Source organism: Hippopotamus amphibius, chromosome 8 (assembly GCF_030028045.1).
Source record: "Hippopotamus amphibius kiboko isolate mHipAmp2 chromosome 8, mHipAmp2.hap2, whole genome shotgun sequence".
NCBI classification, from domain to species: Eukaryota; Metazoa; Chordata; class Mammalia; order Artiodactyla; family Hippopotamidae; genus Hippopotamus; species Hippopotamus amphibius.
The window spans coordinates 9,461,826-9,487,039 of record NC_080193.1 but is presented as its reverse complement, the minus strand read 5'-3'; the positions used below and the strand labels follow the sequence as shown (position 1 = coordinate 9,487,039).

Genomic DNA, 25,214 nt, shown 5'->3' with positions numbered 1-25,214 from the left:
GAATGCTGGAGCCAGAGCCATGCTGATCCTTGATCCTTTTGTAGGTGACCTGTTTTTTCATATCCAGAAACTTGTAGGATCTTCTCTTTGCCCCAGTATTCTACAATTTTAGGGAACAATTTTAGGGATGTGCTGAGGTATGTGTCTACTTCCATCAGTAAGGCTGTGAAGCTGTCAGCCTCCTTCTATCTGGAAACTGAGATCTGGGGATTTATCTTCAAATACTTCCTTCGGGGACTTTCCTGGTGGCACAGTGGTTGGAGTCAGCCTCTCAATGCAGGGGACACAGGTTTGATCCCTGGTCTGGGAAGATCCCACATGTCGTGAAGCGACTAGGCCCATGAGCCACAACTACTGAGCCTGTGCCCTAGAGTCCATGAGCCACAACTATTGAGCCCACATGCCACAACCGCTGGAGCCCATGCTATGCAACAAGAGAAGCCACAGCAATGAGAAGCCTGCAGACTGCAATAAAGAGTTAGCCCCCGCTCACCACAGCTAGAGAGAGGCCAAATGCAGCAACGAAGACCCAACGCAGCCAAAAATAAATAAATTTTAAAAAGTTTTCCTTGGTGACTTCCCTGCCTCTTTTCTCTCCATTCTCTCTTATTATCTGGATGTTGAAGTTCCAGGACTGGGCCACTAGTTTATGTATTTTTTTTCCCCTCTCCTATTTTCTCTCTTATACTTTCTGGGCGATTCCCTCAGCCTTACCTCCTAACTGTTCAGTGGAATTTTTTACTTCTAATATCATGTTTTTAGGTCCAAGAGCTTGGTTTTGGTCTGTAAACGTCCCCTTTTCCATGCATCCAGTTCCTATGTGTGCAACCTCCTCCCTGCACTCATGAGGATACTTATGATAGCTTTTCTAAGTTCTCTCCTCCTGATGTGGTTTCTGTTTCTCCCACATTTCCTGTGTCCCCTTTGTGTGTTTGGGGCCTGCCTTCCATCTTAGAAACTGCACCCAAATGTTTAATAAGCCGTGGTTGATTCCTCAAGACAAAGCGCAGGAACTAGAGGGCTGAAGAGAAGTACTGAGCATGTGGTAAGGTCACTGGACCCAGAGCTCAATGCAGGGTGATTTGGGAGGGCTGTGTGTTGGGAAACCCCAAGTATTTTTAGAGACACCCTCTCTGGCTGGTCCAATTCCCCCAGCAAGGAAAAGTTTTGGGGTCTCCTTCCTGGAGGATAAAGGTTGGCCAGGAGGACTTCCTAGGTGGCGCAGTGGGTAAGAATCCACCTGCCAATGCAGGGGACACGGGTTCGAGCCCTGCCCCAGGAAGATACCACATGCTGCGGAGCAACTAAGCCCGTGTGCCACAACTATTGAGCCTGTGTGCTCTAGAGCCCGTGAGCCACAACTACTGAGCCCATGTGCTGCAACTACTGAAGCCCATGTGCCTAGAGCCCGTGCTCTGCAACAAGAAAGGCCACCGCAATGAGAAGCCCACACACCACAATGAGGAGTAGCCCCTGCTCGCCGCAACTAGAGAAAGCCCGTGTGCAGCAATGAAGACCCAACACAACCAATAAAATAAATAAATAAATTTATTTAAAAAAAAAAAAAAGGTTGGCCAGGAGCCCAGGGGCTGGGGGGAAGAGGGGGAACTATTGGGACAGGTCTGGGGGACAGGGCAGCTTTTAGGATTCAGCAGCTACACAGCACCCATCCTCTGGTTTGGGATATAGACTCCACATGCTCCACCAATGCCCATAGGTCTCCAGCCCAAAGACTCTCTGCTTTTTCCTCTCCAGAGATCAAACCGCCTGCCTGCTACTGGGGTAGAAAAGGGCAGCCCCAGCCAGCTGGAGCAGATGAGGGGATCTGGGATTCTTTCACCCAGTCCTTCTCATGTTGGTGCCCCCAGATGCAGGGGCAGGCAAGGCTGCCAATCCCTGCGCCTTTTGGGCTACAGGTTCTCAGCTTTCCTCACTGCTGCCTTGCGGCTCAGCCCTCTTGGTTCTGCTAAGCCAGTGACTGCTTGTTCATCTGCTTTCTGGCTTTCTAAATGTGGCTGCTAACTTCCCCTCCTGTTCTGCCAGGGCTTGAGGGGTTTCCAGCTCTTTAAGAAAAATCTTTCTGCTGTCATTTCATGGGGTTTTGACAGGTACAGAATCAGGCCTTCAGTCCACTCTCTCAACCCGGCAATGGACTCTTCAAGCAGGGAGACAGCCATCTGCCAGGCATTAAGTTAGAGGTTCGCCACCCAGGGGTGCATCCAGTAACTGTGTCACCAGGCATTTTGGGAGGCCAGGGCTGAGCGGGTTCAGGGGGCCAAAAGTTTTGATGAAGAACTCATAGACCCGGGACTTCCCTGGTGGTCCAGTGCCTAAGACTCCACATTCCCAATGCAGGGGGCCTGGGTTCAATCCCTGATCAGGGAACTAGATCCCACATGCCACAACTAAGACCCAGTGTGGCCAAATAAATAAATATTTTTAAGACAAACAACAAACAAACAAACAAAACTAATTGACCCTGAGGAACACTGTCAGCACGTCACTGGGAACCGGGAACAGCAAAGCTGGAATCCAATAAGCCATTGTGGGAAGAGAAATCCCATTTTGCAGATGGACAAACTGAGGTCCCGCCAGGCAAAGGGAATCACCCAGCAAGTCAGCGGGACTGGGGCTCTTTCCATCACACCAGGAAATGCTGGGTCTTGGCATTTTCTGCTGTCTAAAGTCTCTGCTGGATTCCAGGATGGTTCCTTGTGGGTAAAGCCTTCTACAAACCTGCAGTCTGTCCCTGTTGCCCCCCACCTCGCCCCAGGCTCTGCCTATCAGAAGTGAAGAAATGGACTTGTCGGCCGGGGAACAAAACCAGGAATGAATGACAGAAACCCATCGTGATGCAATGCCACAACAGGACTTGTACCTTCAATGAAGACTTTCTCCATTCAACTGGGCTTACACGTGCTGCCCGAAAGAACAAACAAAAGAACAAACGATTTCCGGCCCCCAAACTGGCCTTCCTGCCTCCCATAAACTGCAGGCAGCTTTTCTTCTAAAACCTCCTTGGACTGAACAGCTGAAACGAAAGAGGATTTAGAAAAGGACTCTGAAGGTCAGTATCATCTTGCAAATGTGAATAACACTTTCATCATAATTATATTCCGTTAGCCAGCGAGCAGTTGTTTGTTTTTAAGAACTTTATTTCTTTTCTTTTCTTTTCTTTTCTTTTTTTTTTTTGCTGGTGGAAATGGGAATTTAATTTAATTTTAATTTTTTTAAGCTCTTTCTTGGAATATAATTGCTTTACACTCTTGCACCAGTTTTTCAGGTACACCAAAGTCAATCAGCTGTATTTATACACATATCCCCATATTCCCTCCCTCCCATGACTCCCCCCCACCCTCTCCATCACGGCCCTCTAAGGCATTACCCATCATCGAGTTGATCTCCCTTTGTTATACAGCAACTTCCCATTAGCTATCTATTTTACAGTTGGTAGTATATATATGTCTATGCTACTCTCTCACTTCATCCCAGCTCCCCGCCCCGCCCCCCCAAACTCATGTCCTCCAGTCCATTCTCTGCATCTGCATCCTTATTCTTGTCTTGTCACTGGGTTCATCAGTACGATTTTTTTTTTTTTTTTAGATTCCGTATATATGAGTTAGCATACAGTATTTGCTTTTCTCTTTCTGGCTTACTTCACTCTGTCTGATAGACTCTAGGTCTATCCACCTCATTACATATAGCTCCATTTCACTCCTTTTTTATAACTGAGTAATATTCCATTGTATATGTATGCCACATCTTCTTTACCCATTCATTTGTTGATGGACATTTAGGTTGCTTCCATGTCCTGGCTATTGTAAATAGTGCTGCAGTGAACATTGTGGTACATGTTTCTTTTTGGATTATGATTTTCTCTGGGTATATGCCCAGTAGTGGGATTACTGGGTCATATGGTAGCTCCATTTTTAGTTTTTGAAGGAACCTCCAAACTGTTTTCCATAGTGGCTGTACCAACTTACATTCCCACCAACAGTGCAAGAGAGTTCCCTTTTCTCCACACCCTCTCCAACATTTGTTGTTTCTAGATTTTTTGATGATGGCCATTTTGACTGGTGTGAGGTGATACCTCATTGTGGCTTTGACTTGCATTTAAGAACTTTATTTCTTTAGAAGACAGGCAGATTCGGCCTGAGGGCCACCATTTGCAGACCCCTGATCTCGGGAAATAGACACCAAAATGTTAAGAGCAAATTTTCTCAAATGGTTGAGTTGTGGGTGTTTTCTGTTTTCTTCTCTGTGACCATATTTGTTAAATTTTCTGCAATGATACATTATTTTCAGTAAGAAGAAAAAGCTATTAACTTTGCAATACAGATGCTGAAAGCCATGGCCACTTTGGTGTCCACTGGGTGAGGCACTCAGTATCCACCACTGTAAAATGAGGATAATAACATGTACCTCATTGGATTGTGAGCATTAAATAAGCTTATATCAATACATAGAAAGTTAAAGACGGCATCTGGCACACAGTAAACTGTACATTATTTCAATGCGGTGATGCCAAGAGGATCAGGGACTACTGATCTCCCAATCTAATCAAGAAAGGCATCAGGCCATTCCTCTGCCCAGGGCCTCCTCCCCAACCATCCACTCTTCCCCCTCTGTCCATGGCCTTCCCTGACTGGCTAGCTTGATCCTTGGGCTTCAGAAAGCCTGAGACATCCCATTTTCATACCCACAACATTAAAACTCAGCAATCTGACCTAAAGAGCAACAAAGAAAACTCAACCATTAGAAAAATACCACCCTGTGGCCTGGGAAAAATTATTCATGGCTGCCATTTTGATTTCAAAACTAGTGACACAGCCCCTGCACACGGAGGGTCCCAAACCCATCACAGCAAAGTAGGTGGGTGAACACACAATGCTGCCAGTGTGGCTTTGCTTCGGCAGGGCCGGCCTCAAGGCTAGTGGCTATTTTTATCTGTTTTTGACAAAGCTGGAGGCCAATCAACATTGGCTCTAGGGGGCTGACCTTTGGCCGGCATTCGTTCCAAGGCGAGTGTGGAGGCTGAAATATTCCACGGTGACTTTGGAAATGGCTTCAGGTGCTGTCAACTACGCAACAGAGCTGTCAGCCAAACACCAACACCATCAGCTGCCCAGGCACAAGACCAGGCAGGACAGCACCGGGAAGGAAGAAATAAACATCCTCAAATGTCACCACAGATTGGGCCCGGGGGGGGGGCTCCTCCCTGAACCCCCACAGCCTTCTGCAGGGGAGACCATCGCTGCCTGTTCACGATGAAGAAACCAAGGCTCAGAGAGGCCCACTGACCTCAAGGCACACAGCTGGCAAGCGGCAGAGCTGGGCTTCTTCCAGTCCAGTTCTATCTGACCCCCAGAATCTAATTTCGAGGCAGAAAGCTATCTGAGATAAATGGAAGTAATTCTATGGTCTGGACTTCCAAAAACAAGCACTTACATTTGAGAGAAAATATGGTAATCCAGGGTTCTCAACTGGGTGCAATTTTGCCCCCTTGGGGACACACAGCAATGTCTGCAGATATTTTTGGTCGTCACAATATGGAGCATACTCCTGGCATCTAGTGGATAAAAGCCAGGGATGCCACTCAACATCCTGCAAAGGACAGGACAGGACAGCCCCCCACAAAGAATTACAGGGCTCCAAATGTCAACCGTGCCCCAGCTGAGAAACCCCAGTAGACGAGAACCATCCTCCCAGGCTCTGAATCTGAAATCTACCACCTACGACCTGTGTAACCTTGGGAAAGTTGCTTCACTACTCTGTGCCTTGACTTCCTGATAGGATATAAATATTAACAATCTTAATGGGATCTGCTTCCTAGAGCATGTGTCCAGGGTTTAGCACTGGGCCTGGCCTGCAGGAAAGAGCTGTAGCTGAGGTGCTTCTCTGCACAGGAGCCAGTATAAGAACCCCAGTGTGAGGCCATCAGGCTAGGGTGCTGGCATTCACCAGCTCTTAAATCCTTTATCCTCCCTTTTCTTTTGTAAAATCGGGATGGTCACTGCTTTGAGTGGATGTCCCGATGGAAGTAAAGGCCTTACTATTATCACCCAGCAAGTAAGCAAGAAAGGACACTGCATAGCCCAGGAAAGGCTGATAGCTTTGATCTCATCTTTGGACTCCCAGGTAAGTGGACCCTTGGAAACTTCTCAGGCCACCTACCCCCTCAGCACCTGCTGAGATGGCCACTTTGACTGGGCCAGGGGTCAGCGAACTAGGGCCCAAGGGCCAAATCCAGTCGGCCACCTGCTTCTCTACCTCCCACAAACTAATATGTTTTTTTTACATTTTTGAATGGTTGAAAAAGAATCATACCTTGTGATACACGCAAATTATATGGATATCAAATTTCAGTGTCTGTAAACTGTGACTGGAATACACTCAGGCCCATTCAATTATATACCGTCTGTGGGGGCTGAAGCAGTAAAAGGCAGGGCTGAGTAGCTGTGACAGAGACCATAGGGTCATGACGCCAAAAAATAGTTACTATTTGGCGCTTTATGAAAAGTTTGCCGACTTTGGTTTATAACACCGACTGTATACTCCATCACGTGAGGCGCTTTAAAACATACTGATGCCCGGACTACTAAGGAATCGGCATCCCCAGGGTCTAAGGGATTGGGGAGGGGGCACCCAGGCATCTACATTTTTCAAAAGCCCCCCAGGAAATTCTCATGTGCACGACAGAGGAGTGAGACCCACCCACAGATCAACAACCAACATTTCAACATGGGCAGCTGGCCTTGGTCCTGAGCAGGATTCCCTCGGCTGTAACGTCATTGTGGGGCTTCCTGAAGACCAGATTCTCCTGCCTTCCCGTCCTAACTTTATTTCATCCCATTGAACTCAAGTCTCTTCTTGAGACACCCTCCTCCAACCACTCTGACCCACATTCATTTCTCCGTTCTCTGAACTCTGGCTCTGTTTGCACACCGAGAGGTGCTGGCCAGCATTTGGGACCATCCCTTCTGTTATTTCTGGCTCCTTAGCAGATGGTCCAGGCCTTCAGGACAGGATCCCAAATGCTTCTTGACTGCATAGGCCTCTTTTGCAACAGAATTCTGTCATCACTGTTAGCAGTTGTGCGAATGTGTGTGTTGACTCAGGACAGCACTCAAGGTCCTGACTGCTGGGTGTTAAGAACGCTGGAAAGGCCAGTTAGGACCAGCCCCATTGAAAGATGAGGAAACCGAGGTTCAAAGGTTCATGGCATTTGCTCAAGGCTACACAGCTTAGCGGCAGAGTGGCGCAGTCTATCTCCATCTTTTTAGCGACTTTAAGCTAAGAGAGGAACCATGCAGTGACCCAATAAAGCACCTTCACATTATTACCCATACAGTGATCACATGGCCTGAACTTTGCTGGCACAATTCCAATTTCTTGCAAGTTCATTGTTTCAGATTAAAGTCATTTGTGATGGACTTCCTTGATGGTCCAGTGGGTAAGACTTGGCATTCCCAGTACAGGAGGCCCAGGGTTCGATCCCTGGTTGGGGAACTAGATCCCACATGCATGCCGCAATTAAGAAGCCCTCATGCCACAACTAAAAATATCCTGCGTGCCGCAACTGTTGGATTAAAGTGTACAATTAAATGTAATTTAAGAGTTATAGGTTAAACTTTTTGTGTTAATAGTTTCATAGATCAGGAAAAAATGTATCCTTCGTAGAGCAAGTGGCCTGCTTTCGTCACCCTAGGACTTGAGCGTTTTGGCCAGACAGGTTAGATTAGGGCTCCAAATGTAGAAGAAACGTGACTACCATGCTCCACAAAAAACTCAGCGCACAAGAACAACCGTGATCCAAACCTGGCACTCCTGCCCTTCTGCAGACCCTTTGCTCAGACATGCTCTGAGCACTCCAAGGAGGGTCCCCCTGAAGTCTCCTCTGCAGAAGGACCAAAAAACTGGAGGGTCAGCCTCCCTCCTGGTGGGCTTGCCACACATCTGGGACATGTCTCTTGCCCTCTCCGAACCCTGCATCTGAGAAACTAAGCAACCACAGGCCCTTCTGGCTCTAAGAGTCTTCACATCCCTGGCGTGCTCACCAGCCACAGTAACGAGTTACCAGCTGAGTCCTTTAGTCTTCTGACTAGTTCAACACTAGGAAGGGCTTATGTTTTGAAAGAGTCTAATTCAAGCACATTATGCATTAGAACCTGGCTGCCCATGGAGAGCGCTTTGGGCAACAGCCTAAGTGCAAATTCCGGTTAGCCTCTCAGCACTGACAGCCTCAGTTTCCTCATCTGTAAAGTGGGATGACAGCACCCACTGAGTGTCCTGGCTGATGCTGCAAACCTGGCATGAGATCACACATATAAAGCATTCAGCCTGCCATCCTGAAGGCACCCCACAAAGGGTAGCAGTTAATTAGTGTTGCCCATATGGGCATTGAATTTGAATTACTAAGAAAACACCGGCTTCCCCCATTAGAGCAAGAGTTCCTAGGGACTTCCCTGGTGGTCCAGTGGTTAAGACTCTATGCTCCCAATGCAGGGGGTCCGGGTTCAATCCCTGGTTGGGGAACTAAGATCCCACACGCCACAACTAAAGAAGCCTATGCTCTGCAACAAAGAGCCCGCAGGCCACAATGAAGACCCAGCGCAGCCAAGATAGATAAATTTTAAAAAAAGAGAGTTCCTAGAAGGCAGAGGTCATGTGGTCATGTTTCCCAAACATTTTTGTGTCCCTTCCTGCTTCCAGATGCAGGCCTCACACTCAGGAGATACTCAGGGAATGTTTATGGACTAGGTGGATACATCCTGGGAAGAGAACAAAGGATAGAGAGAGACTTAGCTACAAGGCTGTTCTTTGCTGTGCTAGTTATAATAACAAAAAGGGAGAAAGAGCCCAAATATCCACTCTTTGTAGGAGACTGTTTATTCCTTTGTAAAGTGTATTCATTTAAAAGAACCCTATGGACCTGTAGAAAGCACGGTGCAGAACAAGGGTTGGCAAATGCTCTTGGTAAAGGACTGGATAGTAAATACTTTAGGTTTTAGATTCCATTCAGTCTCTATTCCACTACTAAACTCTGCCCTTGAAGCACAAAAGCAGCCAGAGATGATACAGAACGTGGCTGTGTTCCAATAAAACTTTATTTGTAGACACTGAAATGAACTTCATGTAATTTTCACATCTCACTAAATAGTAGTCTTCTTCTGATGTTTTCAACTCCCCCCCCTCCACCCCCCGCACCTCTTGAGGGATTTTAGTACTCTGACCAGGGATTGAATCCAGGCACTGCAGTGAAAGTGTCCTAACCATCGGACAACCAGGGAATTCCCTCATTTTTTTCAACCATTTAAAAGTTAAAAGCTATTCTTTGCTCGCAGGCCACACAAAAACAGGTTGTGGGCCACAGTTTGAGTTTGCTGAGCCCAGTGGTGGAATACTTCATGCCCAGTGAAAAAGCGAGTTACAATATAGTATGTTCTGTATGATTCAAGTTCATAAATTAAAACATACCTGCACCAAAAATTTAAAAAGTCTGCAAGAATATACAGCAACCGTTAATAAAGACCAAATGGGGAGGACGAGGATGGATAAGTTTGTTCTTCCTTTTTGTTTATATCTACAATTTTCCGAATTTTCAACAACAAAACATAGTTAGCATCAGTTTGGTGATTTTTAAAAATGCAATACAATGAAGACAAAAAAGAAAAGAAATGAAATCAAGCAGGTGGCACTAAGAAGGGCTCAGGCACAGAAATGCCTACACTTAACCTGCTCAAAAAATAACCTTAATGGGATGCCTGCCCAGGGGCACGTGGATTCGCCCCGGGCTTCACGATCACGAGGCGACCTGCCGGGGCCAACCATCACTTTTATCAAGGCTAAGGGCAGGAGGAGGAGGAAAGCGTGGCCCCCGCCAACCAGCCAACCTTGAGGCACCTGTGCGCTCCTGAGAGCCCTCCTCCAGTCAACATGACGGCCAAAGCTGGCCTCCACTTAAACCGCAAGACCAGCTAGAGTTTGCGGTGCGGGCTCCATCTCCCCAGGGGCCAAACTGAAGCCAGCGTTTCTTTGGGTGGGGCGGGGAAGGAGGGAGGGGTGCAGCCTGTCTTTACTGGAGGCTCGGGGCTGGGAGCGGGGAGTGGTGTGTGGGAGGGAGTCTGCACAAGTTCATGAAAGATAACTTGCTTGTACACCTGAAACTAACACAACATTGTAAGTCAATGATACCTCAGTAAAAATTAAATAAGAAAAAAAAAAACACAACTTAGAGGTCATTCAAGTTGCAGCCTTACTTACTTTATGTTGCGATCAGGGAAACAGACCTGGCACTTGGCAGGACTCATGTTGACCGTCCTGCCGCCCACCAGGCTCCTGCTGGGATGCACAGCATGCACCCTCCACCTCTCTGAAGCAGACCCCGGTCCCGGGGCCCAGCCAGGTCGGCACAGTGGGGCGCAGGCGCGGTCCTAGAGCGCCTGGAGCACGGTGGCTCACCACCCGCAGGAGCCCACCTCTGCGCTGGGCTTCCTCCATCCGGAAATGCGTCCTGCGCGCAAGGGTCCCGGGAGGACGCGCCCGCCCAGGCCCCGCCCCCACCAAGCGGACCCCGCCTCCTGGGAAGGTCCCGCCCCCTGACCGGGCCCGCCTTCTGTCCCCGGACAGGACACGGACCCTGCCATCTCCCACACCGGGTCCCGCCCCCACTCCCCCACCCCGACCCGGACCAGCCTGTAGCGCAGCCACCGCTGAGCTTGGGCGCCGGGAGAGTGTAGCTTTAAAAAACTTCTTGGCTCCGCTGCTCCCCCGACTGGAGTAGAACAATTCCAGCATGGTATCCCCCTACAAACTGGCAGCTGGGAAAAACGTGCAAGCAATTCACGTGCTGGAGTACACACACAATAGGGAAGTGGTGGAAGATATGGGTTATTTAAAATGTGAGTCAGATGTCACCACAGTCCCTGGTAAGAGCCCCCACAGCTAAGTCAACTTTTGACTTCCAAGTTCCTGTTTTTGCTCATTCTTTCACCTATTCTTCCAGGGATATGTCTGCTCCATGCCTCCCCTCCCCCTCAGTGAGCTTCTAGCACACCCTTGGGACCACCTGGGTTCCCAGCTAAAATGAGGGCCTCCAAGACAGGAAAGACGCAGCTGCCCTGTGCCCCTAAGTTTCCTTCTGATAAGACCCTTACAGAGTGCTCTTTGGTGCCTCTGTCTCGTTTAATCGTCGCAGCAATCTTACTGTTTTATTTCCATGATGCAGATAAGGAAAGATGACGCAGAGGTGTCTAGTGCGCAAGATCCCAGAGATGGCGACTTGAACCCAGGCAATCTGATTCCAGTTAGAATGAATGAATGAATGCTTCTCCAAGTAGTTATAATAAATAAAAAGGATCCAAAACACTGCCTTCCCTGGTGGTCTGGTGGGTAGGACTCCCACTCCCAATGCAGGGGGCCCAGGTTCGACCCCTGGTTGGGGAATTAGATCTCACATGCATGCCACAATTAAGAGTTAGCATGCCGCAACTAAAAGATCCCCTGTGCCACAACTAAACATGAGGCAATGAAGATCTTGTGTGCCACAACTAAGACCCGGCTCAGCCAAAATAAATAAATAAATAAATAAAAACTGCCTAGCAAACATTGCAATAATAGTAAGTGTAGCTTATGTTGATAGCAAACCCAAAAAATTAGAAATAAAATAAGTGTTGGCAAAGGAATTCTCTTCTAAAGACACAGCCAGGGCCACACCTCCAGGGGGCGCCATCGAGGCGGCCACAAAGTGAACAGTTGACCTTTCCCTGAAGTTGTGTAAGCAAGCCTGCCTGAGGGCACTGGTTAGCTAGCCATATATTCAACATTTCAACAATAATTTTAAAGTATATATATATTCAGTATCTTGTAATAATCTATAATGGAAAAGAATGTGGAAAAGAATAAATGAATATATGTATAACTGAATCACTTTGTGTACACCTGGAACTAACACAACATTGTAAATCAACTATACTTCAATAACAAAAAATTTTTTTTCGTAAATAAAACAGGTGAACAAAATTCTCAGTTCTTCAGAGTTTCTGGAAGCTTCTTCGTGGCCTTTTTATCTTCTGTCCCTCCAAAAAGAAACCTGTCTTAGGATGATTTTTTTTTTTTTAATTTCAAATAAAAACCCAAAAGTACTCATGCCCCAAACGACCCAAACTTCCATGTAATCACCTCAAAATAGGGAAAACAAATGAAAATCAAGAAATGAAGGTGTTTCAAAACACCCTACCCTACCCAACGTCAGTGAGGGTCTCCAGTTTACTTGTGTCGCTCTAGATATTTATTCTCTGTTGACAAAACCCCAATATTCATTGACATTGTGTGGATATTTCAGCTTCTCTGCTTTGCATTGTATCCTTTTATCACAGACACTTCACCTGCCTCTTCAATCCCTCTTCCTGTGTGGACACAGGTTGCTAAACCTTAAAGGTGTATGCCTGCTGGGTCTTAGAAATAGCCGTGGCCACAGGGGGCAAGAACTTTGGGAGATGCCTATTCAAATGATGGCAAGTGAGGGGTGGACTGGGAGTTTGGGGTTAGTATATGCACACCATCATACGTAGAATGGATAACTAGGTCCTACTGTACAGCACAGGGGACTATATTCAATATCTTGAGATAAACCATAATGGAAAAGAATATAAAGAATGTATATATATATACGTATAACTGAATCACCTTGCTGTACAGCAGAAATTAACACAACATTGTAAAGAAACTATACTTCAATTAATTAAAAAAAAAGCAAATGATGGCAACCGAGTCAGCCTCTGAGCTGCCCACCCCCAGCACTTCCGCCCTCATGAATGATCTCAGCACCCTTCTGAGGTAGACACTGATATTAACCCCCTTCAACAGAGGAGGAAATTGCAGCTGGCCTGAGATTTGAACCCGGACCTGTCTAACCCTCCACACACAAAGAAACAAAAGCAAAGACTATGAGAGCCACAAAGGACTTAGAGCATCCAGTCCAGCCACAGAGAGGGGAGGTGACATCCCCAAGGTCACACAGCTGAAGGCTGCTTGATAAACGGTTCCATCTCCTAACTCTTCCCGTTAAGAGAAAGAACAAGTTAGGAGGGTGGAGGTGCCCAGGTTAGGAGGCAGTATCAACACAGGGAATTCGACGATCACCTTCTGATCTGTCTGCTGAGGGTCTGGGTTTGAATGGCTTCAGGGCCTATGATATCTTGCTGGGAGGCCTCAGATAGACCCCTGCACCTCTCTGAGCTTCAGCTTCTTATCTAGGAAGCAAGATGACGGATTCGCTTTTTCCTTTCAGTAATTTTTATACTGTTTTATTATTAAACATCATTAAAACTTCTTATAACAATGATATTTACAGCAGAAAGTTAGAAAATGCAGAAGAAAATTTACATGACTCAATTGTACCACATAATTAGACAATTATTGCTATAGTTAGACAATGATTACTATTTGGAGACACTCCTTATAGTCTCTCCAGCCACACACACACACACACACACACACACTTATTAAGAATGAGCATTTTTGCGCTTACTATGCACCAGGAAATATTCTAAGCACATTACATACATGTGCCCACAATCCCTTATCAGAAATTCCCAGGGCCCAGTGTATTTTAGAATTTGGGAATTTTTTTAGGAAGTAAAGCCTTATGTGACACATTACGGTGTGAACATTTCACGAGCAGAAGGCATAAATAGTCACACAAAATGGGACAAAAGAAGACTATAAGTAACTTGGCATCAAGGCAGGTTTTGCTGGTGAGTTCACTGCCAACTTATAAACTTAAGTGCCAGAACTTTAAATTTCAGGACTGCAGTTGCGTGATCCCGAATGCGTCCCATCGTACTCAATCCACGTAAGCACCCCGTAGGGTAAGATTATTAGGGTAACATGCTAGTAAGAGGTGGCTTTGAACCTGGCATCTTGGCCCAGGTCCATCGTGGACCTGGTCCAACCACTTTGCTGCTTACTAAACATGTGGGATTGCCCTGTCACCTTCATTTCACAGTATGTGAGCAACTATTTGGCTATGATACATCATGTCATGTTCTCTTCAGCTCTGTTTTGAAGAGTTGCATGGGAATTCCAACCATGGGGGACTGTTTCCGAGTCCAAGAAAAGGCCAAGTTCCAACTCCTGGCTTGAGATGGGCCCAGAAGGAAAGAGACAGGAGGGGAACCCTGAACAGATGGCACAGTCATTGGATCGATAATCGTAGCCAGCCCTTGTCCGGTGGGAAAATGGAAGGGAAGAGTGAGGTTGCATAACTGTACTAAAGGCAGAAGAAATTTGAAATTGGAGTTTAACCTCAGAGCTAGTCTACAAAATCACAAGATTCATGCAAAAATGATTTTGTGAAAACAGACATTCTACTGCTGCTAAAAAGGGACAACAAAATGCCTAGTCATCTGTTCATACATCCATCCATCCACCAACCCACCCATCCATTCGTCCCTTCATTCATTCATCCCCAGACTCATTTATCAAGTGTCTTGCCTGCCCCAGAAATTCAGAATTCTGTCTCTGGCAAGTCTGGGTTCCTTGTTTCATTCATGCATTTGGTGAGTATTTCTTCAAAGTCTACCACAAACCCGCACTAGGTTAGGCAGTGGGCAAAAGGGGAGACCCCATAAATATGGCCCTGTTTTCATGGAGCTTGTGGTCCAGTGCAGGAGACAGGTAACAACCAAGTAAACAAATAAAGACATGATCTCAAGGAGTGATTGGGTTTTCACGACACATCAGACTGATCGATCAAGAAACTAGGGGCACATGGGGAATACTGTAAAGGTGAGCCTTGACTCCCTGAAGACACTTCCACATGTGATTCTCATGCCACTTCATTAGAAACAACAAACATGTGTGGGTCTCCTCCAACAGAGGCCCCTGATCCAGGGACTCTGCTGGGGCTGGAAATGTTCCTCATGGAAATACCAGGTTCTTGGGAGACACCAGCAGAACTACCTGAGTTGCCCCTGGTGCTAAGATTCAAAATTCTCAACTCTGAAAAGTACATGTATTGGGGGCAAAAGAACTGTGTGCCCAGTGAGGTTTATGACCATGGGTCACACCTCAGGAGTCTAGTCCAGCCTCCTCATACTGCAGATGAGGCACTAGAGGCTCAGAGAGGGGAAGAGGCCTACCCAAGGTCACACAGCACTTTGGTCCTCCCTGTGTCCCATCACCCCACAATGCTCCTTCATCTCTACATTTGATGCCTCCAGTTTATAAAAACCAAGATCCCTCTGCCCCTCCCCCAGTCCTTCGCTGGGACAAGGCAGGAAAAATATTTAACCTACCATGCTAAGTTTTATGCAGTGAAGATACAGGGCAGAAAATTCACTTCCTGTTTTGGTTCACAGCCATGCAAAGATGGCCTTTGGCTAAGTATTGTTTACCTTTATAAATTTGCCAGCCCAGAAAAACTGTTTTTTTAAGCACAAACCAGCAAAGACTCCTCAAAATAGTGGAAAGTTGGGAGTCTTGCCCCACCCCTACACTTTAACCTACAATTTATTAAGTGCTTTATTTTCTTGCTAAGTACCTTAGAAATATGAGTTGATTTAATCTTCACAATTTACTCAGAATCCAAGACTCAGGAGAAAGTAATAATATAATCATTTATTATTTTGGCAAGCCTATTTGCTCAATAAGTTCTTAATTAGCACCAGGAGGAAGAATTCACACAGTTGTTTCCTTTTTATCCATTAGGGCTGGGTCTGTGCCATCCAAGACACCACCACCAGCCACAGGAGGATATTGAAATTTAAATCAATTAAAACTTAAATTTAAATTTCAGTTCTGGGAATTCCCTGGCAGTCCAGTGCTTAGGACTCCACACTTTCACTGCTGAGGACTTGGTTTTGATCCCTGGTCAGGGGAACTAAGACCCCACAAGCCACGTGGCACGGCCATAAATAAATAAATAAATAAATAAATAAATAAATAAATAAAATTCAGCTCTTTAGTCACACTAGCCCCATTTCAAGTGCTCAGTAGTCACATATGATGAGCGGCTGCCATACGGAACAGCAGAGTTCTAGAACATTCCATTCTGGGACATTCCAACGTGGCAGCAAGTTCTGCTGGACGGCTCTGGTCTGGCTTGAAAGTGGCCTCTTCCAAGAGCTCTTCCCTGACCTGACCACATCTTTCTAAAATAGATCCCCACAGGTATTTCTTCTGTACCCTGTTTCCTTCCTGGCATTGAACACACTTGGAAACAAGGTATTTTAGCAGTCGACCTGTTTCTTTGTACACTTCCCATCTCCCTGCTAGGGCTCTCTGTCTTGTTTCCTCCTGGAGCCAGCATGATAAATGTAACTGCCCATCCTTCCGCCTTAGATAATGCTCAGCAACCCCCCAGTGGACACCCACATCTAACACACTCCCTGACGCCTGTCCATTTGGGTGAATTGGTTTAATAAACTGCTTTTCCCTAATCCCTGCTGAAACTGTCATAATACGGGGAAGAGTGGGGTCTGAAAGGGAGCGAGCGTTGGAGATTACTGGAGAACGCACTGTGATTCAGTGCAATCTGAGTCCTGCCGTCCAATAGATCTGGCCTTGAAACTTGGCTCTGCCACTTCCTAGCTGGGTGATCTTGGAAAAAGTACGTTGCCTCTTGTTTTTAACCACTTTTTAAAAAATTGAAGTATAGTTGATTTACAGAGTTGTGTTAGTTTCAGGGGTACAGCAAAGCGATTCAGTTATATATTTATACACACACACACACATTCTTTTTCAGATTCTTTTCCATTATAGGTTATTACAAGATAACATAAGGTCATTCCCTGTGCTATATCGTAGGCCCTTGTTTATCTGTTATATATATAGTAGTGCATATTGATATATGATAATCTCAAACTCCTAATTTATATCCCCTCCACCCCCCAGCTATCCCCTTTGGTAACCATAAGTTTGTTTTCTATGTTTGTGAGTCTGTTTCTGTTTTGTAAGTAAGTTCATTTGTATCATTTTTTTAGATTCCACATATAAATGATATCATGTGATATTTTTCTTTTTCTGTCTGACTTCACTTAATATGATAATCTCTAGGTCCATCCATGCTGCTGCAAATGGCATAATTTCATTATTTTTTAAGGCTGAGTTGTATTTATTTCGCCTCTTAGAGCCTCAGTTTTCTCATCTGTAAAATAGGGATCCACCACCAGCCTTGTACTGTTGTTGTAAAGGATAAATGGGTAATTTATATAAACCGTAGGTAAAGAGGGGTAGGTAGAAGTGCAGAAGCTCTGGGTAAATATGAGTGCTGGGTGAAGTGGGTGCTGGTGGGAAAGAAGCTAGGGAGGAATCTAATGCTTATTAAGCACCTACTGTATACCAAACTCTTGCGTAGTTCATAAACATTATCCAATTTAATCCTTCAGAATTTTACAGATGAGGGACTGGGGCCAGGAGAGGTGACAATGCCATGCCCCAGGTCACACAGTGGGGGGGTTGCAGAGCCAGGGTGGAGCTCAGCTCTGAAGTTTGACTCTTCCTTTAACCCTTCCAGAAACTCAAAACAGTCTTCCCCTAAAGATCATCAGTATAGGGAATATTTGCATTTTTTTCTTTCCTCTATCTCCAATTTCCAGGAAACAGGGTTAAAAATTAAGCTCACCAGGAACATGGTGCCTATGGAAGAGTTCATCTCCTCGTCCAGGTTTTCCTCATTTTGGCAGAGAGCATGCCAGAGATGCTTAAAAGAATAGCGAACAAGATTCTACTCCCAGGGGACTTCCCTGGTGGCGCAGTGGTTAAGAATCCGCCTGCCAATGCAGGGGACACGGGTCCAATCCCTGGTCCAGGAAGATCCCACGTGCAGCGCCAGAGCAACTAAGCCTGCGAGCCACAACTACTGAAGCCCGAGTGTCTTAGAGCCCGTGCTCCACAACAAGAGAAGCCACTGCAATGAGAAGCCGCTACGTCGCAAGGAAGAGTAGCCCCTTCTCGCCGCAACTAAGGAAAGCCCGTGCGCAGCAACGAAGACCCAACGCAGCCAAAAATAAAATAAAATAAAATTTCCACTTCCAGGGCAGAAAAACAGATTGGAAGCAGGAAGAAATACTAGAACACAGCAGAGGTTCTTTCTGGCTGGCGAAGTTATGGTTGGTGGCTCTTTTCTACTCTCTGCTCTCCTGTATTTCCCACCTTTTCTACCCGGAACTACTGTATTCTATTTGTAATTTGGAGTGGAGGCGGCAAAGTCTGCTAACAACAAAAACGAAGCCACTGACTACACTCCTGGGACAGTCCCCCCTGTGATGGACCTGCAGGTATTTGTTCCCAACAATAGACTTGATGGATGTGGTTACAGTATTTGAATTTCTGTCCCCCGCCCTTTTTTTTTGGCTGAGGTGCATGGCTTGTGGGATCTTAGTTCCCCAGCCAGGGAATGAACCCAGGCCCTCAGCAGTGAGGGTGCAGAGTCTTAACCACTGGACAGCCAGGGAATTCCCCTGAATTTCTGCTTTTAAGGCATCACTGGCGGAAGGCATGTTTTACAGTTGTTAATTACCTATTGGATGAATGAACGAATGAACAAACAAGTAAATGAATGTCTCATCAGGAGTCAGGGAAACTGTCCCTCCCTTCCGGTTCCCATCATCACTTTGGCTCTTGCCAACCTGCTTAAATTATAACTAGTTGTTACATACAAGGTCATCCTCCCCAACTAGACCGCATTCTTCTAGAAAGCCAGTTTCCTGGCATGGGGCCCTGTACACGCAGTAGGTGCTCAATAAATGATTTTGATAGGAAGTAAGGGAGGAAGGAAGCAGGGAGGCTCATGTCTTCTGCTTGTCACATAGCTACCCTCAAAGCATTGGCATCAGCTGGTGGCTTGGCTGAGCGGGGAAGGGTGCGGACCCCACCCTAACTCTGCGCCTCCTGGTTACGAGGACAAAAGGTACACTACCTTATAGTGGGTACGAGGGTCTCAGTCTCGCCTGCAGTCTGAAGAGCCTCCAGGGACAGCGTCCCCAGGCTGGCCCGGCTGCCCTTCCGGGAAGACTGCCGGAACAAGCCAGTGCCAGGGTCCTCATCGGAGGAGTTGTCATCAAAAGAGCCCAGGATGAAGTTGGTCATCAGCTGCTTCTTGATGTGCGCCTGCTTCCTGTCTTCTTTGGAGAGGGTTTTGGCTGGCGCGGACAGGCCACTGGTATTTGGGACCTCCAGGCCTTCAGTCCCTGTCCTGTTGGCTTGGTGTGCTGGGGAGGTGTCATTGGAGGAAAGGGGGTCTTCTTGGGGATTTTGCTCTGGGGGTGGCTGGGAGGTTCTTTGCTGGCAGGTGTCCTTGTGACCTTTGTAGGAGGCTGGCTCAGCCTGGCCAGGGGTCTCTGGCAGATGGCTGCTGCTGCACTCTTCCTGAAGTGGCTCCTGGGAGCTGTCTGAGGCTGGAAGAGGCTCCTGACTCACGATGAAGCTCACTTTTGATTTACTCTTGGTGACTTGCTTGGAGTCCGTCATTTTCACCCAGATTTTTAACCAGGAAAAGGTCAGGCAGGAGAAAATCAGACAAGATAGAAAAAGAAGCAGGATCATTCAGCAAATCTGTAAGGGAACAAGAGAGATGTTTGAGGATCTGTGTGATCGTGTTATCTGGCTCTTCCAGGAGCTGGTGGAGAGAGCCCGTTGGGGTTCTGTGTATTCAGCTGAGAGAGCCGGAGGGGAGAAGCACTAGACAGGGAGCAGGGAAGGGCTTCTCCTCCTGGCTCTGCCCACGACGCGCTCTGTGGCCTGGGGCATGTTTCATACCTCTCTGGATCTCATTTCTCACCTCTAATTTAGATAAACCAACACATGCTCACCAAAAATCCTAAACATGCATGTGAGAGAGAACTAAACGCGAGCAGGTACACTGGAAGACTCTGTTACAGCATCATCGTTCATGATATCCCCAAAGCGGAAACGATCCAAAGGCCCAGTATCTGATGAACGGCTAGACAAGAGGGGGGCCATCCACATAATGGAGCATAGTTCAGCCACAAAAAGGAATGAACCACACGCTACAACATGGATGAATCTGAAAACATGATGCTAAGTGCAGGAGGCCAGTCCCGAAAGACCATATATTGTGTGATTCCATGTGGATAATATGCCCAGAGTAGGCAAATGCATTGGGATAGAAAGATCAGTGGTTGCCTGGGGCTGATGAGATGGGGGTAAAGACTAAAGGGTATGAGGTTTCTCTTTGGAGTGATGAAAATGTTCCAAAACTGATTGTGGTGATGTTTGTACAATTCTGTGAATAGACTGAAAGCCACTGAATTGTGTGCTTTACGTGAGTTATGGTATATGGGTTACATCTCAATAAAGCTTATCTTAAAAAAAGGCTTCATTATATTCCAACTTGTAGATGAAAGGGATTGTTGGCTTCTATGATCATCATCTACATCACTACCAGACCATCAGCATCACTGTGTTATCATAACCATCACCATGGTCTTGGAAAGAGGAAGGGGCATCTTCTTGTATTTTCTTCACAGCACTAGCACACCTGATGCAGGTATGCTCGTAGATAGAACGAAAGTTCAGCAAGACCAAGGAGGGTCTGTTCTGTTTCAGGGTCTAGAACAGCCCCCGGTACAGAGTGAGAGCTTAACAACGGACAAAAATTCATTTTGTTGAAAACATGAATTCAGATCTTCCGATTTCTAACCCATGTCTCTTCCCACCACACTAACTCTACCCTATTAATAAGTAGATAATTGTTATTTGCAGGAAATATTGTTTAAAAAGCAATCAAACAAAAACATGACCTGAACGTATTGAAATTTCTGACCCAATTTTGCCGTAATTATCCAATAGAAGCATTAAAAAAAGGACCACAAAACTCAAGCTTATCACTTTAGTATCTAAAAGGCATTTTCTTTTTAAATTTTAACACAATGCTCCGAAGGGAAGTGGAAAAGCTCTCAAGATTTCCCAGAATGGCATGATCCAGTACTTCTTGCACAGCTTGGGCAACAGAATTTGCTGAAATGTTGTCAGGGATATTTTCTAGGTGATACACAGGATCAGGAGTTTTTTTTTTCTTTCCTTTTATGATCATCACACTTCCTTTTGAAGAAAAGTCAGTCAAGGGTTGTTCAATGTCAATCAATGTAACAAACCACATTAAAAGAACAAAGGGGAAAAAACACATGATCATCTCAATGAACACAGAAAAAGCATTTGACAAAACTCCAACACCCTTGGGAATTCCCTGGTAGTCCAGTGGTTAGGACTTTGCGCTTTCGCTGCCAAGGGTCCAGGTTTGATCCCTAACTAGGGAACTAAGATCCCACAAGCTGCACAGTGAGGCAAAAAATAAATTAAAAAAAAAAATCCAACACCCTTTAATGATAATGACATTCAGAAAAGTAGGAATAAAAAGGAACTTCAATAGAATGACGCACATTGATGAAAAAAAAAACATAGAAAATATATACTCAGTGTTGAAATATGGGATGCTGTCCCCTAGAATCTGGAACAAGACAAGGATGCCCACTTTCACCACTGCTATTCAACATCGTGCTGAAAGTCCTAGCCAGAGCAATTAAACAAGAAAAAGAGATAAAGGGCATCCAAATTGAAAAGGAAGACATAAAATCATCTGGATTCACAGATGACATGATCCTATATATAGAAAATCCTAAAGGACCACCCAAAAAACCCTAACAGAGATAAGACATTAAACAGCTGGTGGATACAAGATCAATATACAAAAACCAGTTGTGTTCCTATACACCAACAATGAACAATCTAAAAAGGAAATTAAAAAAATAACTCCATTTACAACTGCATCCAAAAGAATAAAATATCCAGGAATATGTTTAATCAAGAAGGTGAAAGACCTATAGACTAAAAACTATGAAACATTGCTGAAAGAAATTAAAGACCTAAATAAATGGCAAGACATCCCATGCTCATGGAAGACCTACTATTGCCAAGATGGCCACACTACCAAAAGCAATCTACAGATCATATGGAACCGCAAGGGGCCCCAAATAGCCAAAACAATCTTAAAAAAGCAAAACAAAGTTGGAGGACTCACTCTTTCCAATTTCAAAACTTACTACAAAACTATAGTCAGTGTGGTATTAGAGTAAAGACAGACATATAGACAAATGGAATAGAATTGAGAGTCCAAAATTAAACCCATACATCTATGACCAATTGATTTTTGACAAAGATGTTAAGACCATTTAAAGGGGAAAGAGTAATCTCTTCAACATATGGGTCTGGGACAACTGATTTCTACATACAAAACAATGAAGTTGGACTCCTAACTCATCCCGTATACCAAAATTAACTCAAAATGGATCAACGACCTAAATATAAGCGCTAAAATCATAAAACGCTTAGAAGAAAACATACGGGTAAATCTTCATGACCTTGGAGTTGGCAAGGGATTCTTAGCTGTGACATTAGAAGCATGAGCAACAAGATTAAAAATAAAAATAAATCAGACTCATCAAAATTAAAAACTTTTGTGCACCAAAGGGCATTATCAAGAAAGTGAAAAAACAACCTACAGAATGGGAGAAGATTTTTGCAAACCATGTATCTGGTAAGGGCCTAGTATTCAGAACACATGAAGAACTCTTACAATTCAACAACCAGAAGACAAACAACCTGATTTTAAAATGAGCAAAGAACTTGACTCGAAATTTCTCCAAAGAAGATATACAAAGAGCTCATGAAAAGATGCATCCTTAGTAATTACAGAAATGTAAATCAAAACTACAATGTACCACTTCACACCCACTAGGATGAAAGAGAGAAAGGAAGGAAGGAAGAGAGGGAGGGAGGGAGGAAGGAAAGAAGGAGATGGGAGGCGGGGAGGGAAGAAGGTAGAAAGAAAGGAGGAAAGAAAATATCAAGTGTTGGTGAGGATGGGGAAAAATTGTAAGTTACCAGAGGGAATGTAAAGTGATTCAGTTGCTATGGAAAATGGTTTGGTGGTTCCTCAAAAAGTTGAATGTAGAATTACTATATGACCCAGGGATTTTACTCCTAGGTATATTCCCAAAGAATTGAAAACAAGGACGAACAAAATTGTTTCTATTTCTTACTCATCTCTTGCAACTAGTAAATTCTCGAGAAAAGTTTAAAAAGCACCAGCGGACTTCCTAGGTGACGCAGTGGTAAAGAATCCGCCTGTCAATGCAGGGGACACGGGTTCGAGCCCTGCTCTGGGAAGATTCCACATGCCATGGAGCAGCTAAGCCCGTGCGCCACAACTATTGAGCCTGTGCTCTAGAGCCCGTGAGCCACAACTATTGAGCCCATGTGCCGCAACTATTGTAGCCCACGCGCCTAGGGCCCATGCTCTGCAACAAGAGAAGCCACCACAATGAGGAGCCCGCACACAATGAAGAGTAGCCCCTGCTCGCTGCAACTAGAGAAAGCCCGTGTGCAGTAACGAAGACCCAACACAGCCAATAAATAAATAAAAATAAAATAAAATAAATTTATAAAAAAAAAAAAAAGCACCAGCAAGAAAGGTCAGAGTCCTGAAATGACTGACTTACACATGTCCTCAGGACAAATTCTGACATTGGTAATTAACAGATGGCACTGGCACAAATAGTGCAAAAGCTATCATGCCCTCCCCAGAGGCTCGACAGCTTAAAGCCCTACATCCTCCCCAGGCAGAAGGTCATGGCAATGTGTAAAGGTCATTCAAGACCCTGCCAAGTGGACACGTCCCCTCTCACGCCTTCTGCAGGCCACGTGGGCCAAGTGCTCTCACAGCTCCACAGCCCACCCACTCCAAGTCAGCCAGTAGGTACAGACCTCCACCATGGAAACAGCCTGTTCACTGGTCTTCCCTGGTGGACTCAGAGACCTTTGGAAACATGGGCCAACTGTCACTCATGTCTGGGTCCTTGTGCCCAGGCTGGTGCTTGGTGCATAGTAGATGCTCAAAAAGTATGTGCCGAATGAATGATAAATTCATGCACACCCACTGAGCATCAACAGATGGCTTGAGGCAGGCTGGAATTCTGATTTTGGGATCTCATTTCTGAAGCTGCATTCAGGAACACCAGGGGGACGAGCTAGGTGTCTCTGCGGCAGTTTTGAAGTACAGTGCCAAGCAGAAGACCTCATACAAATGTGGCCAACTTTGGGTACACTTTAAATGAACACATTGGAAATTCTGAGAAATAAGAAATAGTATGTACATAGAGGCAAATGGGGAACTCTCTGAGAAAGCTTCCAAAGAAACCCTCTGAGCCTCAGTTTCCTCATCTGTAAAATGGGGGTACCAAGTCTTGCCCCATTTACCTGCCTCACAGTTGCTCTTCGAACAATGGACAGAGTGTGTCAGTGCTATCAGAAGCATCGAAGGGCCATCAAGCAGGTACAGCGCCTTCCAGCTTCCAATCCCCAGCACAACCTGGTGGATAATATGACTGCTGTGGTCCTTATTTCGGTCCCATTTTACAGTTCGGTAAACTGTGGCTCAGAGAAGTTTGGTTCCTTGACTTTGCTCACATCCAGGCCCAATGCCCATACCTTTTCCACTGCCCCACCACCGAAACTGGATATAAATAAATTCCACACAGCTGAGGATAGTCCCACGCGCACCTGGATACGATCCTAAAATCAGACACCTGGCTGTGTACCTGGAAGGTCGAGCCAGATGGATGCAGCGGTCTAGAAGGAGCGCTGCGCATGTGGTTCAAATCCACGGGCAGTCAAGGCCAGAGAAGTCCTTCCAATGGACGCTTGTGGACATGCCACGCCGAGCTGCTGCCCTTCACTGAAACAACTCAGCTGAGCTGCAAACCGAGCCGGGCCCAAGCTATTTTTATTTCTTGCAGACCCAACTCACGCAACAGCTGCCTGCTGCCAGATCAGTTGTGGCCCTGACCTAACAAATGCAGGAAACCACTCACTCGCTGCCAGTGGCTGCGGCGGGTGGCCAAGCAAGGGCTGGAGAGGGAGGGGGCTCAAGAGCTTGTTCTCCAGCCCCCCCCAACACACCCACCCACAGCTGGCCGAGCCTTCGAGGGGAGAGAGGGGGCAGAATGTCAGCGTTAAGCCAGCCATCCGTTCCCCGCTTGAGTGTTTCCGCCCACCAAGATGAACTCCCCGGCGCTCACTGCCACTCACCATCACTGAGGCTGTGGCCACCGGCTCCACTCTCCCGTGGGTCCGACAGGCGCCCACAGGGTGACGGAGGGAGCCGGGCCGTGGAGTGTCACCTTTCAGCAGGA

The 25,214-nt window shown here is 46.0% G+C and overlaps 1 protein-coding gene across 1 annotated transcript in view; it reads right to left on the bottom strand.

The window, feature by feature from the left end:
• ACACB (acetyl-CoA carboxylase beta) overlaps positions 1-25,214 on the bottom strand; it is a 113,566-nt gene extending 88,352 nt beyond the window's left edge. The window contains 2 exon segments of the mRNA XM_057745912.1: positions 18,923-19,557; positions 25,111-25,214. Coding sequence (XP_057601895.1) covers positions 18,923-19,548 — 626 coding nt within the window. The 5' untranslated portion in view covers positions 19,549-19,557; positions 25,111-25,214.